This window comes from Larus michahellis, chromosome 4, assembly GCF_964199755.1.
Source record: "Larus michahellis chromosome 4, bLarMic1.1, whole genome shotgun sequence".
NCBI classification, from domain to species: Eukaryota; Metazoa; Chordata; class Aves; order Charadriiformes; family Laridae; genus Larus; species Larus michahellis.
Window position 1 is genome coordinate 85,292,344 of NC_133899.1, and position 18,385 is coordinate 85,310,728.

Below are 18,385 nucleotides of genomic sequence, written 5' to 3' on the forward strand. Positions count from 1 at the left end.
AATAAAATTAAACGATTACTTAAGAGTACCCTTCTCCTGCTCCTCAGGAGTTTTGTCTAAAATATAATTTGGTTTCTCTGTCAGACTGCTCACTCAGTTTTCAAGCAAAATCAGCTGCAACTGTTTCAAAATACAATGGTTTTCTACAAACATGTACAACAACTTACAGCAGTTCTAAGTGGCAGAGGAACAGAAAAATCTTCTGCTTGCCTTTACTGCCAAATTATTTAAATATATCTGTGGTAGTTGTTTTTGTATCAATAAGGTCTCTTTCAACACTAAAGCATCAGGTGTGATTTGCAGAGATAAGGCACCAGATCTTGCTACACAAAGCTTCACTTCTAATTCATGTTTTTCCTCCCTTAGGGTCGAAGGGAGATTTTTCTCTTACTTTACAATTACTTGCACTATCACTTTTCTGATCTCCCTCCCTTCCTCCCCACACCTCTTGCAAAGAAAGATCCCCATATTGTAAACTTAAACAAGAACAAAAGAAGCATAACCAATGTTGCTACTGTTTCTTGTTGCTAATTATGTAAGAAAATCAACAGAAGGTATTTTCCCACGTTAGTTTTATTGCTTTTTTGGTGGTGCAATTTAGAATATTTAGTTTCTTTTAAACCAATTGCATACATTTTGGAAACATTCACAAATTGTCAAAGTTTTGAAAAATTTCATCTATAGTGACATTACTAGGTGAAAAAAAATTTTTAGGTGTCTGAGAGACTGAGAAGACTGTTTTTCACTTGATTCAGATTTTGTTTCCAGGTGTTTAGAGTGTCGTACAATTGCTGCCATTGCTGCTTTCCAAAAGTCCGGTGTGTGCTGTGACTAGAGAAGTAAAACAAAATTGGAAGATGATTATTAGATTTCATGCTCACCTAATGATTCTTTTATAGCATTACTTTACTTTCACAAGTGAATAGGAAAATTTTTATTTTCTCTAGATAAAGGGCTGCACTTTACCAGTTCGAGAATTCTGTAGCCTTCCCAAATATTTAAAGCAACAACAGTCATTAGTATTCCTGTCACTATTAGGTCATTAAATGAAATGTGCTGGAAAATAGGACTCTTTCATTAAATAAGCTAATCACATTCAGTGTGAGCTTTAATAAAATTATGATAAATAGCAACTATTTAACTACCAGCAACTGATAGGAACAATACCTTGCTTCTAGTTAAAATATTCTACAAATGTAAGTGAAATAATTAGAACACACTAAGTTCTGCAAAATGCTATGAAGAATTAAGTCTTACCTGACAACTACTTTCCTCTGTGTCTGATCTATTTTGCAGTACACCATCTTTGTCTTTACAGCTGCAAAAAAGCAATGCTGTTTTGAGCAATCTTCTCAAGATAGCGCGAAGGTATTAAACTGCGTGCAAACTCTTCAAAATTAGACCAATACAAACATATAAACACAGAAGTTCACTTAATATTGTTTTGCTGTTGGTTTTAACAGTAGTCATGGTTTGGGCCGGACTGGCCGCTCAATTCAGGACAACAGCCTAGTAGGCAGAAAAGCAAAATGATGTAACAAGATGAAGGTCATGCATGAATCCTATTGTTTGGTGCCAATCTATTAAAGCAATATCCTGTACAGTTTTTATGAAGTTCTCTCCCCTACAAACACATCCTGTTTTAATGACAGCAAACAAAACCAGATGAGAAATTAAACCTGCAAACAATTTATTAGATCTATAAAGAATTACATGAAATACAGCTCCTGTCACTGAAATGAAAAACACTTTTTAAAAGACAACAGTTAGGCATGTCTTTAAGCACGAAGTTTTGCAGATATGTCTTGTAACAAACACAGAAATTAAAAATAAGTTTTTCTCTGTATAATTTAACATTAGCTTAGAAGACTAAAAGGTATGGTTCACTAGCGTTACGTAAAGCATGGGACTACAGTTCTTACCATCAATAACAAATGCTTCTACATCATCAGCTCCAATCTGAAGTTCCTGTTGCATTGTGTCAAATGATATTTCTTTATTCTCTACAGCCATTCCCATGAAAGTAAGTAGCCTCATTTTTGCCATATTGTGTTCGTGCAACAAGCCTGTGTAAAAGCATCAATAGTTTATGGATAAATTATAGTTCAATAATTCACTAATTTGTTTTTCATGTTATATTTACTATGTATGCTTCCAATAATTTAAAATTTGTTTCACATCAAGAAAATATTCCACCTGTCCTTATAAACATTTTTTGAGGTAAAACATTAATTCCTGCATCTTCCTTGTGTTTTGCTAAAATAGCTAGTTTAGTTGTGAATTCATCAAGACTCAGTTGTTGTCAGTAAAAGGTAACAAATATCTACAAAAGCAAAGCACAGATTATTTTTTTTTAAAAAGTAAAAACATCACCTCAACAGAATTTTAGGTGGTGAGGGTGCAAGTGAATTTTTTCCGTTGCATCATCTGGAAGAACAGCAATGCAACAACAAATGGCGAATACGTGACTGGTAACGTCAAAACCTTCTTACAGCCTCACCGCTCATTCTCATGTAGTTACTTGAAAATAAACCTCTCTCAGTAACGGTCTAGCAACTTAACATTTTTGTGCCAGAAGAATGTGTTTTGGCACCAAATTAACAGTTTATACCACAACAAAAAAGCAAAAAACCATGTATGTTTACAGCATCCAGCATGGCAAAAAAGTGCTCTACAAGAATAGAGAAAGAGATATTAAAAGTTAGGTTAGATCTTTTACATGATTGTATGAATGGCAACACGAGGAATTGAGCCAAGGGCTTGGACATCTAAATCAGAGACCTTTTTCCTGAAAAAACGTCCAAGGTCAACAAAGTTAAGACGTTCAGATGAACCAAGGTACTTCTTAATCCAGTTCTGTGAGGTACCAACTAAGATTCAGTGGAAGGTTCTTTAAAATAAATGTCAATCATTTTGTTGTGGAATGGCATTATAAACATTCACACTGCTTCAGTAAATATTTAAGTTTGGAATTTATAACATCCATACACTAATAGGAAAGCACATTAGTGCAGGACATCATGTTGTGTTAATTAGCTGTAATTATGATGCAGGTTCTCTATTTGGCACCGATTCAACAAAAATGTGATCACCATAATTCATACGAACGAGGAGCACCAGCAACTATACCTAACTGGGTTTAATGGAACTCTACAAGCATCAAAAAATCAATTAGCACACATTAACCCTAATTAACAAATGCAAATGAGATGCTGATTAACTTTCCGAAAAAGACTGCTGATAATACCAGATTAAATGTGGACATGTTAGGGCGATTCAGTTGACACAGATAATGCTACTGCTGGCCTAAGTTGTCAACATTAATAAAACAACAAATTGTAACAAACCGATGCCACCTGTAGGAGCCTTCCCTGCACAGCTTTCCTCCACTAGTTTTAATTGGTCCTGATCCAGGAAACGTTACAACTAAAGCTGATGCTGTACTGTCACTGAAACCCTATCATTAATATCCTTTATGTTAAAGCCCAATATCATGGCAAGTTATTTTTAAAAAAAAAATAAAAAAAAATATCTTTAAAGCATGGTTAAAAGTCTATTTATTTTTGGGAACAGATCATAGGTATTCTGAAGAATTTCTGAATGCCTCATCTAATAATTTTATTGTTTTCAACACCAAACTGCCCTTGTTTTTTCAAAGGCTGAAACACTCAGACCAAGTTCCTAGCATTCCGGTCTGCGCTACCTCAGAATCGCTACCTCGTCCACTGCTCAGAGACATTCAGAATTTTCTGCGTACACCATAAAGCAGGTGAGAAATCAAGATAACTGGAAGTAAGGCTGTCTTTCAAAACAGCCATACAGATATTTAAGAATGTGACTTGAGACTGTGTAAATCCTATATATATTGAAAATGCCCACACTGTATATTCACAGAGGTAAACACAGACACAGGGAGGCATAGCAAAAGAAGTCATAACTATTGTATATTATATGATTAATACTACATATATGTGTAATTAATCTTCCATAAACTTATTCAAATGTTAGCATAACAGCATTTTCAGCCAATACTTCTGTAGTCAAAAACTAACAGATAATCCATTTCAACACATAAAAATAATTACAATACAAAGCCCACTTTCCCCTAAGGAAGAAAAGCGTACGATGTCTACGCAACTAATGTTCAAATACGTATGACAAAAGGTATGCTTATTCTATGTACGCATTTACAAACTACCAAAAACTTGCTGCTAGTTTTATCCACGAAAAATCACATTGATATTTCCATCATTTTAATACTCAAAGTACCAGCATTTTAAAGCTTTGAGGGTAATTATTCTCAGAATTATACCACACTCCATTAAACAAAATAATGCATGTGTTAAAATGCTGCACTAAACTCTGTTTTAGCAAAACTATGCCTTTCCCCAAACGCATTCAGCCAGTGTTCAAGTGTCATTTCAAAATCAAAGTTATAAAAAAATAAAAAAAATCCATTTTTATGGAAACATTTATGCATTACCAATATGTCAAAACCTTAATGCAGTAATAAAAAAATCTGCATCATTGAGCAATTTCTGCATTGTCACTGACCCCTGTCCTAAAAAGCTGGAATATAAAAAACGTAATTTTAATGCATGCAATAGCTTATGAACCAGTGCTCCTTTGAAACAGTCAATTACACATCAACGGGGGAGTGTCAAAGTGTTAATTACTACTCCTTTTTTCCACAGTGTGTAAATAAAGAGGGTGCTGACATTAACATTCCATCACATTGCTTCATGTGATGAAACAAATTAACTGGGACAGACTGTGGCCTGCTAGGTCTAATGCATCAGCACAGGCAGACACACACGCACATTTTGCATGTTTTATCTTACTGTTCACAAGTATTCGCTGTTATTAATCATTAAAAAAAAATGTAAGAGATTTATACAAGCTGCTGGCTTACTCAATGAAGTTGTGATCTCTGGCCTAGCCTAGAGTATCAAAACTCCCCTCCCAAAAGGTTTAAGAGAAAAGAAGTGGGGAAAAACACAGTTCTCTTCCAAACCCGTTAAACAGCTTGTCCTACTAGAACAAATCACAGTTAGATGGTCCGTTTACGATCCAGAAGAGGTTAGAATCTACAAACTCTTACAAATTCCCATTAAATTTCCTTGGCTTCAATATATGGGTTCAACCTGAAGCACTTTGCGGCTTCCATATTTTAAGCCACGTAAATAGTGAGAAATGTAATGATCTGAAAACTTACCAAGGGAGTCAATGAAGTCTTTGTTGTTCTGATAAAACTTGACATAGGATGCTAGTTTAGCACTTACAAAAATTGTCAAAAGCTAGAAGATGGAAGACAAAAGAATAGTTTAAATATTATCTATGTTTCCCTCCCTGCAGACTGGACAGATAGATATATATATATGTATATAAAAAAAACCATTGGTATTGAACATAAAAATAAACCATTAAGAGCTAAAATTCTGTCTTCTGTCAGTAGCTGAGGGCGATCTGTGCTGAGCTTACTGCCTTTGCTCAGACTTGAGAGGCGGTTTTGCTACAGAACTCATGCGAGGCCGGGATTTTTAACTCAAGTTTATGAAACTTCTAAAGGGAAATATTAAATATGTAGTATTTTAAGTTTTTAGTTCTTAAAGCATTAAAAGAAATAGTACATTGCAGCTCAGTATTACTGACATGGATAACTACTCCAATGAATTTCAAAAGCCATTAATAAAACAAGGCACTCTACAGATGTCAAACCATCTTGCTAAAAACAAAGTTACTTACATCATGAATAAGCTCCCCTTCCAAAAATTTCACTGGTTTTAAGGCAAGAAGATGATCAAAGAGAAAGGTATTTGGATCCTTCAGTGCTCGTACAATACATCTAATTAGAAAAGGAAAATGCTTATTTTTACAGCAACAGACATTTTTATGAGTAAGTGCAACTCATTGTTGCACTTGTTGTTCCTTGCTTTTTATGAAATACCCAAGGGTTTTTAACTATTCTTAAATGTAAGACGTGTCACATTCCAATTTTAATTTTCATTTTACAGATGGAAAAAACAAGAACAGAAAGCATTAAGTAATTTGCTCAGTATCACAAATGAAATTTGCCAGGTGGTAAGACTACAGATCACCCTACTGTTTCCATCTATGCATTTATTTCCAGCTCAGCCTTCATTCTTCGAGGTATTTTTACTGTCCTCCTAAAATTGCATAGAATTAAGTTGTTTAGGAAGATTAATTACACTTGAATAGGTGACACAAAACAGAGAAAACCCCACCACCAAACACTGCAAGGCCTATGATTTATCAGTTGCAGCTCCAGACTATAAACAGACCTAAAGTGTCTCTAGAACTCTAGATGAAAGCTTTTGTTCAGCGGCACATTAGAAGACTTAGTGCTACACTCGCCCTGAGAGCCTGGACCGCCACCCTGCCAGATAACATACACCCAGAAGAACGTCAGGTCTGCGCAGAGGCAGCAGTGCGATAAACCCTAGGTAGACGTGCTCTTTCAGATGTAAAAGGCCTCAGATGGGTAGGGCAGTCACTGAAGTTTTCATTTATGCACAGACACTTTAATTTTCAAAATGAGTCATCCCGATTTTCCTGCATACTCAACATAAACAACTCTCTGGAGAACTACTGGGTGTACACACCCCGCAGAACTACATGACTTATTAAAAATCTAATTCCTAAGATTCATGAGAGGTAGAATGTCAAAATACAAGCTTTTACTAATTTTGGTCAGTGGGGAAAATACACTGTTAAGAACCAATTTACTTCCAGCTTGTCCAACAAGCAAGTTTATTTCTGTGCAGTTCACATCCTTAGTACTTGCTTATAGAAAAGAGAGCAAGAATTTCTTTTCGATGGAAAGCGCTATTTGAAAAGAACACTCGAAGCCAGAGAATCAAAAAATCAGTAAGTAAAAAATCTGAAACAAAGGACGGCAAATCAAATTTTGATTGTACAGTTGATGTAAATGAAGTCCTTACCCAAGGCTGATCTCTCTCTCAGCAGTGACCAGAAATACACGTGTGCGCTCGCACAATGGAGTAAACCTGACTCTGCCTGGAAAGAACCAAACCTACTGTGGACTGCGCAGATAAACTCTTGAGCAAGTCAGGAGAGAGCTGTGGCAGGGCCCTTGCCTGCCAGGCCATTCCATACTCTTAATAGTAAGGCGGTCAACATAGTCTAGCAGTTGAGAAAAAGCTACTTTAAGGAATCGGGGAAGTCAGTATTACCTGTGAGCATCAACTCGAGCCTGGGAAGCATTGTCCTCTGTGTAACTTCCCAGTAGCTCCACCATTACTTTTGCTGCAGTGTCACTACGGAAGAAAAATAAAGTTACCTCAAGACTGCTGAAAAAATAGTTCAAACAAGACACTCAAATATTTAAATAATTCCATTATGATGTTATAGGTCAAATTAAATTACACTTGAAAAGATGTAGATGATCCATTTTAATTCTAGTGGAGAGAACAAATTAACTAGATGTATTCTTTCAATTCTTGTTCCACAAAATGTTTATCTTCACCCTTCATTTCATTCTCTTAAATTGATAAATTACCTGCTGGTTATGGAAAAAGCTTTCTGAGCTAGGAACAGCTTTATATGGTTCACTAGAATGCTCCTCTTACGCACATCTGGATTTAATCATTGCAGAATAAGTAGCGCTGCAAAGTTTATTTCAAATGTAAAATGGCATATCTTAAAGAATATTTATGGTCAGGAAAAATGACTGTATAAAAGCTGCCTTTTCTTCTTCCATGGATTCTCTCTTCAAGTATTCAGAGTGAGAGCTGCTCATTTTACTGACGAAGTTAAGCAGCCAGCAATTAGATTGGCTTAGGCTGCTGTGAAGCAAGCAGCTTCCCACATTGCTTTGACAGACAGCTTTTAGAAAAGCAATTCATTCTCAGAAAATTGAGTAAAGCTACAGCCTTGTCTACCCAGATTATTTTGTAAACAGCAGCTCATCAACCAGCTCCAAGACTGTTTAACAGAGTGTTATTTTAACAGATTTTGATTTATTTCCACGTAACGGTTCTTACCACTAGTGAGCAACTGTTCAGCAACTGCTGAAGTTTTTTTACAAAATTTTCAGCAAAAAATATACGCAAAATATATGCTGTGTGTATACGCACAAAAAAGCTATTTCCTGTTTCTCATTGAATTCTTGCTAACTATTAAAAAGAAGGCTGTGCCAGTTCTTCTATACAGAGAATAGATTTTGCTGATGCCATCTTACTACTTCCTTTGAACAAGATAGGATGTGGATGTAGATACGACCAAAACACAACAGTGAGAGCACAACCAAAACTCGGTGATGAGAGCATGAGCTTTGCAGAAGTCTCCCATGCCCGTACACACACCGGCTGCTACTTTACTAGGAGGTACTTCCTCAATGGACAGGAGGAAGGCTGGATACTACTCTCCAGAGTACAGTGAGTTATAGTGTCAAGCTAAGCTGTTCCTTCAAAGTAGCTCTATTCCAGATACAGCTAATTTCCCCGTGTGGTCTAATTGGCCTACAAAAATTTTCCTTAAAAGAAATAATTGTGCAAGAATAAAGTTTCAATTCGCTTTAACTATTTAAATTAATGGCATAAATTGCACAGTGAAGGAACAAGCTGACAGAACACTCCCAGTACATACCGTGCTGTGACAGAGGCTTAACCCATATAGCAGCACATATCTATCTTTATATGGGTATTTGTTTTAAATCTCACAATACTACTATTTGACAACTTCTCTATAGGGTGAGGTTTTGTGCTCCTAGAGAATTTACCAGATGTCATAGATGTGCCGTACAAATATTAAGACATGATGGAAAACAAGCAATATCATACCTAATCTGGTTGTACACTGAGTGAAGACAGTTTGTGCCCAAGGCAGGGGAATTTTCTATAGGTCCCAGCCATTATTCCAGAACTGTGTTCAGGGATGAAAACTTGGACAAAACACTTGTTTTAAGACTCCACCATTAAAGAGGTCAGCTTATGTCTTGTCATGGCAACTGATACTGGTGTATAGAGGGATGTATAGCTCCGTATCAGTGAAATAAAATGAATTTAAACAGCTTTAAATATGAAAGAACAATTTGCATGTAAATCAGTCTATGACAGACTATGATTTTTGCACTGGTGAAATCTTATCAACACTTGATGTTCTAGCAAAGACAAAGAACCAGTTTAATACAGGACTGATACTATATAGACATTCAAACAAAGAGGGTCAGCTCATGTGCTATCCAACCTAACAATGCAAGTCTCCTTATTTAACATAAGCTTTCAGTAGTTGCTCTTATATACTTCAGAACTGCATTTCTGGAACTTTTCCTCTTCTCCCCCTTCCCTTAGGAACAAAAACTGAAAGCTGTTCATTTAACTAATTTCAAGTAGTATTTGCAATCCCCCCCCCTTTTTTTTTTTTCACTTATATTTCTAGGAAACATCAGAATGCTGTAAGACAATTACTCCCAAACTTTCTATGCTAAATTCTTGCGTGAGCCTCAGCCTATTCAGTGTCAGATTACTACGTAAATTAGGATGTTTAAAACAGTAATACAGACCACTATTTTACCAAAGCTCATTGCTAATATGTATCTCACCTAAGATGCAAATGTGAACATTTTTTCTAGCAACACGGCTTGCCCAAGTACTCTTGGCTCCACTTGCCAGTCTAGATGTGGAACTTGACATGAAGTCAGTGAGAACGGAAGAGTGATGGTAGATAAAAGGAAGGAAAAAAAAACAGAGCATTCAGAGACTTAGTAAGATGTTAGAATGAAGTCCCTCTACATTACGCCATGTTAAATGGAATTAAAATGAAATGAAACAATTATTTTGCAGGTCCCTGACATACTGAGCTTTTTGCTACAGGTGTTAACAACGAGACTTGCCAGACCTGTTTGAATGTAAACCTGGGCAGGACTAACCCCATTCTGAATCCTGCCAGCTCAACGGCAGAGACCAGCCGTAAGCTGCATCAGGCTGGCGCCTGGCACGATATTCAGGGCCTCACAGCAGAACTCAGCGCCCTCTGCATGCAAACCACGCGTGCCTGTAAAAATCCATCTACGACCAGAAAAGAAAACGGGTTGAGGTACCTTGCAGTTTCATACCAACACAGCTAAGAAAATACTGAAGACTGAAGCAGCTGAGGTACAAAACTCTACTGCTGAACCTTTATGCCAAGGACCATAAGCAGCAGAGAAAGTAACTAATCTCTTGCAAAGTTCAACCTCCGAATAGAGATCTCAGAAACAAGCCACACCAGCCATCTGTCTTCCAGCCACCACCACCAATTTTTCTTCAGTTCATCATGAGAAAGGTAAAAATCTTTGAAGAGATCATGATGATTTTGATCATCAGAAACTTCAACCAGAAAGTGACTGGAAAAGATTTAATAAAAGAAGCTTTCACTTATCACTGCAGGAAAAGGAACACCACACAGAATATCTGCATGATCTACTTTCACGAGCCACCACTCTGTTCGCTACCGAGTTATCCATTGGGGAAAAGTCTATCATCTACAGAAAACCACCTCTTCTGCCACACTGAGTGAAGTTAAAACATAAAACGAACCAAAAAAATTTAAACTCAATTGTTTTCAACAACATATTCTCTCCCCTTGATTATAAATCAACATGGTAACCGAGGTATAATTTTTATTACTTATTTTTCAGTTCCCACTTATCTTCCTGTACTGCTTGATAGTGCAACATTCCTGAGTGCTAAAGTTGGAATGCTGCTGTGAGTTTCCCATACTATTGCAAATACTGCCCACTGATCCAGGAGAGTGAACCAGGTCAAAGGTGCTAGGGTCACTTCTTGTTTTCTTTTCTGGAGAGAAGTCTAAGTGCTCTGAAAAATTGCTCCATTCAGTGCAAAGCTTGCTGCAACAGATGGTAAGGACACTGAGTGCAGGAGTAATACATTACAGTGTTTGTCAAAGTTTTTAATGCCTAACTTAAAAATATCACCTATTATTAGTATGCAAAAACCATTTGGTAGTAAGGCTATTGGTAGCACTGGAAACAAAAATTAGAAGTTTAATCCACAGATTTGATAACAAGACTAGGTAAAACCAGTTAGCTATTAAGTATGGGAATTAGGCTAGTTAAAACTTCTCAATAAATCAATAGGATGAGAAGTGTTTAAAAGAGTAGGAGCATTACAGAGTAGCAGTGTAAAATTTCTGAAACAAAGTAAGCACTAAGCAATGCATAAGGTTTCTAATTAACATTTCTGAAATTATTTTGACCACCTGAAATTTGTCATACAGTACTATCAATGCAAAAGCATTTTAATATTAGTAACAGGATTAGGAATTCCCAATAATGTCGCTCACAGTGTAACTACTCCACAAGGATTAATTATCCCTAAATTGAGGTTACTTAAAAATGATCCTACTATGCTTATGCTGTCACAGCAATTCCAGGCTACAATTTCACTAGGCCAGAATAAGCTAACTCTCCTGCCAGAAGAGACTCTCCTTCTTCTAAGGCAGTTCCACACTTGCCTTTTTTTTTTTTTTGCCTGGCAAGGCCACCTCCCCAGTACAATCCACCATGTAGTTGCACAAACGCCTACACCAGCACAAACACAACAAGGTACTGGTAGCTGGAGGGGACAGGACAGGAATGGGGGTACAGGACAGAACTGCTTCCTTCTGCAGCAGTACCAGGTTATGCAAATGTACAAAGTGCAAGTGCAGTTCTGCTACCAGTGTCAGAATGTAGAGGTCCTGATGCTCCCTCACTAAGAAAATTTAAAAAACTTAGAAAACTAACTCAGAAAAGACAGTGAAAGGGAAGAGTGCGGGGAAGCAACACACACACACACCACGCATATCCCCCAAACTACAGCAGGGACAGTTTAGATAGGCTGAAACTGCTGTGGAACTACACACTGAAACTACTTCTGGATACCAGCCCATCCCTATAGCCCTGGCCAATGCAGTCAATACACCGTATCACATCTCTAAGATAAACTGATGACAGCTCTCAGTTAAGACATTAATTTATAGGCATGATACACACAGGATTACTTTACATGCCAGAAGACATTGGTCTGCCAAGTTTGTTAGATCAAAGATGCTTCTTATGATCCAGGATAATAATTTAAAATGGCCAAGCAGGTATTCTGTGGACATTAATTTCCGTGACTAGTGGAAAGCTCTGTCCTAAAGGTAATGTTTACATAAAAAGACTGATTCTGTTAACTGTGATTGATAAGCCTCCCAACATCATTAAATAAGAGATAGCACTACCATGCACTAAAATGTCAAAAGTGCAATTAAATAATAAACTTGGCATAATGCTACAATGCTCAAAGATTAATATTTATAGAAAGGAATAGGGTTTTTTTGGGACTCTGTGGTTTGCAGCTAATTCACTACTAACTTTAATATTCTTGGAAACACCAGTTTAATATAAGAGTGCTTAAAAACATAGAAAGAAAAAAAACCCCACACGTATATTTGGATCACACTATCAGTACAGATTAATTTTAAAAGTGCTGCGAGAAATACTTTCCCTATAGATCAGTTACAATACATCAAACTAAAATCCAGTTATCCAGTGTCTACTTCTTGTCTTTTATACCTTTTTTTGCAGTCCACTAGGACATCATACAGCAGTCTCAGAAGAGTATGCTTTTTCTCTGTGCCGAGATTCCAGTCAGAAATCCATTTTCGGACCTAAGTAGAATACACGTGAAAAAGATGCATTCGGGAAAAGACTGAAACAAAACTCAAAATATTTATCATTTTCTCTCAAGCAGAAAAGGATTGAAAAGATCTTGCAGAGAGATTTCTCCTTTGGCTCTGACTCTCAGGCTCCCCATGCAGAACCTGGAAGTTTTCCTGTGAGACGCCAAAAGTCCGTGCTTTCCACGTTACTTCCTAAATAAGGATGAGTGATTCTAATACACTACAATTCCAGAGCAAGGGACAAGAACTTGGTGCCTCACTCCTGATGAAAGCTTCTCGCTTTCATTACTATCACAGGAATCAAACAAACATAATCGAGCGACGTTCAGCATCACAAATGGAAAATAAACAGCAGCTTGATTTAGGTTCTGTAGACAGACCTTTAAAAGATAAGAAATTCTGTATTCTGCATTTCTTATTTCACTAGGCTCTGGCAATTTATAACAGAGCCGGTTTGTATCAATTCTGACTAATATGTAGTGAGATGCAACATCGTTAATGCAAAGGCTGTAACTTGAAGCACCACATTAATTACCTGATCTAGTTCAGTTGGAATGTACTGGATGGCACCACACGATGAGGCCACTTTAAGAAGGCTGCAGTACACTGTGTATCTCACAGGAGTGTTCTTATCCATACCATGGAAGAGGTTGCTCAGTCTAAACCACAAACAACGAAAAACTGAGTTAAAGAGGTTTCAAAAAACTCTACTGGAGTGCACATAAATGTTTCTATGAAGATGTGTGTTCGTACACACAAAGCACCTGGTGGCACCTTATATCCGTCATGAATTGCAATGGCTTCCGCTTCCAGTTTTGTTTCAGCAGATTAGCTGAAAACTCTATGCATTTTAATTTTAATTTTGTAATACCCAAGCAAAGAAAGTATATTGATACTTCTATTTTATGATACGGAAAAAGAAGGTAAAAAAGAGTGCTTCTTGCAACAGAGACATATATCTCGATATCCCACTCTTTGATTTAAAGACATACAATTGCAAGATACGATGGTTTCACTTTCATCTGTACAATACTTACAGCTGCAATCTCAGAGATGGGCGCTCTCCTTCCCGAAATTTTACTAACTTCTCACACAGGCTTTCAATCAGTGCTTCTTGTTTGTCAGGTTCCAGGATAAGAAGCAAAGAGACTACACTGTTCATCACGCTCTCAACATCTGCACAAAACAAAACATGCAGCTGTTTAAAACCGCAAGCAGCAATTTGTCAGTAGCTATTTAGAGCTGGAGAGTTACTTCTGCTACGAATGATTATCTGCATCAGCAAGAACTGTAAAAGAAAGAAAATGCCAAGATAACCAAGCTGGATATTCATCAGAACGTACAAGAGATTTGGCGCATGTGGTCTTTCACCAACACATACATCTTCATGTAAAGCAAGAACTACCACTCTCGGGTCAAAACAGAATTTAGTATTTGATATAGCACTTGCTCCAAATTCTCTTTTCACACATAAGAGAAGACAGAGGAACTTCAAGTTTTGGTCTTCAAGAAACAGTGGCTTCCTCCTGCACATCCAGAAAGCTGTGCCATGGTTCTGAATGAAAATAATAACACCTAGTGCTCAAGTACAGTAAAAGATTTCACCAAGAGCACAAGGAAACCGAGACCACAGGGAAAATGCCCACAAGAACAAAGTATATTCAAAAGCCTCCCCAGCTCCTTCTTTTAAGCATGATGTTCCATCCTTTCCAAACAGGACCAGACAGGTTTTGTGTTTTCTTTTCACAGTCTGCCCAAATATTATGCAAAGGATAAGAACAAAACTCATTACATATGGAAAATATTATTTATTCCCTGAAATGACATCTGAACATCAAACAGCAGGGCAATAAGCTTCTCCAGTATTTCATACTCATTTGCCTACAGTAAAAGGCAACATGAAAAATAATCTTAAGCACTCCTTCTTAGATGAACTATGCATTCTTTCAAATTACACACACAATTCATATTAGCAATTGATATTTTACATGCAAAAGTTCTAAATGGAATTTAGATATTGGTACAGAGCACAGCAAGCACAGAAAGATCATTTAAGGCTACTACAGCATTAGCAGTGTCATGAAAACATATTGGTACAGTTTCTAAGGAGCTACAGTCCTAACTAAAGAGTTACTGTCTACTGAAAATTCGAGTGTTTTCAGACAATATTAATCAATTCATGCTTTGGGCCTCCTACTTACAGACGTCTAGTTTTAATTGTTGTTGTTACCTTACATTTTGTTAATCTGCAGCAACATAGCCATTAAATGAGACTAAGTCTTATTTATATCATACTTTTTTTCCCCTAAGAGAAAAGCTATTTTATATACAACTCTCTATGCCCTCATAACAAGCACAGTCCAGCTCAATTTCTGACTTCTTCAAAAGGCGCTGGATATTTGGAAGGTAGAGCACATACAAATTTAACATGGTGATGATGGAAATAAGCACTTCCAGTTTTATAAAAATGCATGTGTTAACGTCCAAGCCATGCAACATACCTCTAAGTTCTGTCAACTATTACTGTTTGAAAACATTAATGGTGATACGTTTAGCAAAAGCAATAAGACCTAAAGATGCAAACCTTTGTCATCCTCTTTCAGGCACACATCACAAACTTCAATAATCTGTGCCAAATCCACATGAAGTCCACCTTCAGCGTTTTCTTCGGAGATTTCTGCTCCTTTGGATTTCAAGTAAGCTCGAAGTTCTGCAGCCTTAAAAAAAGAAAAAAGAAGAAGACAACATACACAAGACAGTCGCGTTGTGAACAGCAAAGTCAAGGTAATGAAATTTCTTACAGATTTTTGTTCTGCAACCACTCCTCTGCCCTCGCTGCACACTCACACTTCCTCTCACTTCTCCCTACCACCCCACTCTTAATGTACAACCCAAATACCAACTCAGGGGAAAATGCTGCAGGTGCTGTGGCTGGTTTGCCAGTAACTGAACAGATCACACAGCTGTTGAGCTTTCTCACAGTAGGAACATGTCACTTACAGCTGCTGGTTAGAGGGCAGCACTCCTAGTACGTTTTGGTGATGAAGATGCTTTCTTATAAATATTTATTATCTTTTATTCCCTTTGAAAACTTCAGAAAACAATAAAACCATTTAGTTGTGTCTTCACCAGAAAAGGCGATAAACAAAACTACTTTGGAGAAGGCAGAACTTACAGTCTTCACGCAAGTTAAAGACACTTCCCAATATCATGCTACAACCTGCCTTACCTTGTTAGGATTTAAACCTACACTGAGAAAATACCTTTTCCCAGCAACAAGCCTATGCATTAACTTTACCTATTTAACCTATTTATTTCTGAGACAATCTGTATGAGGCCATAAAACTTGTGGCACAGGGGAACTGACTGATGTAACTTACATCAAGTTTGGTGTCAAATCATTACAGTACCATAGGCCATAGTGAAATGCTTTAGGACTCTTCCCTGTACTGAAAAAGTTTCAGACTAACTACTTGATAGGCAATTATTAGACATTATAGCAAGTGAAAACTGAACATACACGTTGTGTCTGCATTTCTCATAGATTTCCAACACTAATCTAAAAGACACTAGGCACAACAAACCCTAAAATTCAAAGTTAAAACAAAGAAGTAACTCAAAGACAAACTTCACGGCTCACATGCCTACAGTATTGGGAATCCTGTAAAACCAAGACGCGTAGGTAGCACGCTAGCCTGTATCCGAACTAGCTTTCCTCTCCAAAAAAATAAAGTACTGCTGAGGAGAGATGAAAACCAAGTATTAGGGAGGCGAGGAACTTTGAAAGAGGAAACTGCAAACACAGACTTAGCTTTCAGTTTCCAGTTTCCTTAATGTGCCTGTTCAATCTCCCTGGGTAAAGCCACACAGGAGCTTACCGAGAGCTACACAGGTCCCCTCCACGGGGACAGGCCTGACAGGGCCCCCACCCCGCCACCCCCCGCACAGGCCCCCGCTGCCTAGCCCGGCCCCCTCGCCCTGCCGCCGGCCCCCTCGCCACCCGCCGAGCCCCAGCCGCCGACCTGATCCTCTTCCGTGATGTCGATAAACGCCGGGACGCTCATGGCGGCGGAGGCTCCCGCAGCCGGACCCGACACGCCGCCCGCACCGGAAAGGCAGATCGGCTTCCGGCCCCGCGCGGCGCCTGCTTCCGCTTCCCCGCCGCTGAGGGGCGGGGCGCGAGTTCGCGCGTGCCCCGCCCTGCGTCGCTGAGGTGAGGGGCGGGGGGCTTTGGCTGTCGCCCCTCAGAACGGTCCAACAGCCCGACCCGCCGTCGCCCCGGCTTCCCCGCCGGCCGTTGCTGTGGCTGGGCGAGCTGGGCTCCACCTGACGGTGGAGCTGGCGGGCGATGGCTGGAGCCTGGGCCGCAGGGCGCCGGGCAGGCCGCCGCCCCAGCGCTCGCCCGTGCGGGGGAGGTGGGAGTAGCCGCCGCTTTCAGTCAGGTATCCCCAGGAGGACTACTACCGTGTGGAAATAACTGGATTTTTTTTTCCTCTCCACCTTTTAGGTATATTTTTTTTAGGTATTATAGGAGTATTTTCTACTCCCCTTAAAACTGTAGGTTTTTACCTAGTCTTTTGTCCTGGAAGAGGTCAAATAATAGACTTAGTTTAGGTATGTTGGGGGTGAAACCTGATCAGAGACAGGACAGAAGTTTGTAACCAGCAATAGCAACCTGTTGCTTAGGTTGTCTTAATCCCACCTTAGCTCATGCTCCAGTTAAAAGTAACAATGACTTCATTTTACCAGTGTATTGCACATTTTTTCAGCTAGAGAGTAAAAAATTTTCCAGTCAACAGCTGTGGTAGACTAACAGGAGCATAGTATGTCTTTCCCGATATTTCAAAGGCTGAAACGAAAGCCAAGAATAAGAAATAGAGGAAAAAAGAAAACCACATGCAAACTTTTATTTCCCTGTGGCTTATGCTAGGTGTTCACTGAATATAGAAATTTAGAAAACACTTAGACACATTCGCAACTATATAGGTTAAATATGTTCTAAAGACTTAGAGCTGGAGGGTTTTGAGAGAAGGCTTCGTGGATGGCCTCTTACTGCTACATAACTACTGTTTAGAAAGTAATTAAGACCTTTTTTATTACTCTAAAAGCTGTTGAGTAGTTCAGGATAAATATTTCTTTGGAGAAATGCAGTCTGACGACCGGTAATGGAGTTTTGAAATGCCAGGAAAAGAGAGCTGAGGTGATTACACTGCCAATGAGAAAGTTGAGGCTGGTACTACCACACTGTGTTTTGTGTTGTTTACGTTAGAGCGTGTGAATCATCTTGGTGGTACAGTGTTCTGTAAAGTCTGGTCCCTGATGTAAAATAACAGATACCGTTCACTGGGACTGAAGGTAGTGTCTTATGCCTTCAAGAGTTTAAATAAATAATTTGCAGTATGAAAAACTATATTGATTTATTGATAATACCAATGAGTTCCTAGTCTTGACACTGTTTAGCAAAGAGAGCCATTACTCAGCTGTTGGTAAAACACTCATTTAGCCCCAATTTTACAAATGAGATTTTAGCAATAAATACGGAAACACAAGTAAAAAGGAGCCTTGACAGTGATGCTTCGTTTGTATTTAGAAATCATTTACGCAAACTTTGGATACTCATTGAGTATTAATGCCAGCCTTGGAGTTATCAAAGAGGTTTGCCAATATATTTGAAGGTAACTAGGAAAAAGTAGCCATT

General features: G+C 38.4%; 1 protein-coding gene across 1 annotated transcript; it reads right to left on the bottom strand.

Moving 5' to 3' along the window:
* Positions 1–555: 555 nt before the first annotated feature.
* Positions 556–17,082, bottom strand: EIF3M (eukaryotic translation initiation factor 3 subunit M). Its single transcript, XM_074586200.1, has 11 exons — positions 16,710–17,082; positions 15,272–15,404; positions 13,725–13,863; positions 13,223–13,346; positions 12,581–12,675; positions 7,215–7,298; positions 5,746–5,845; positions 5,216–5,297; positions 1,923–2,066; positions 1,258–1,318; positions 556–831 (listed from the first exon to the last, which is right to left on the bottom strand). Exons 1-11 carry the CDS (start codon positions 16,749–16,751, stop codon positions 711–713), a joined length of 1,125 nt encoding a protein of 374 aa, XP_074442301.1. The 5' UTR covers positions 16,752–17,082; the 3' UTR covers positions 556–710.
* Between the last annotated feature and the right edge of the window lie 1,303 nt (positions 17,083–18,385).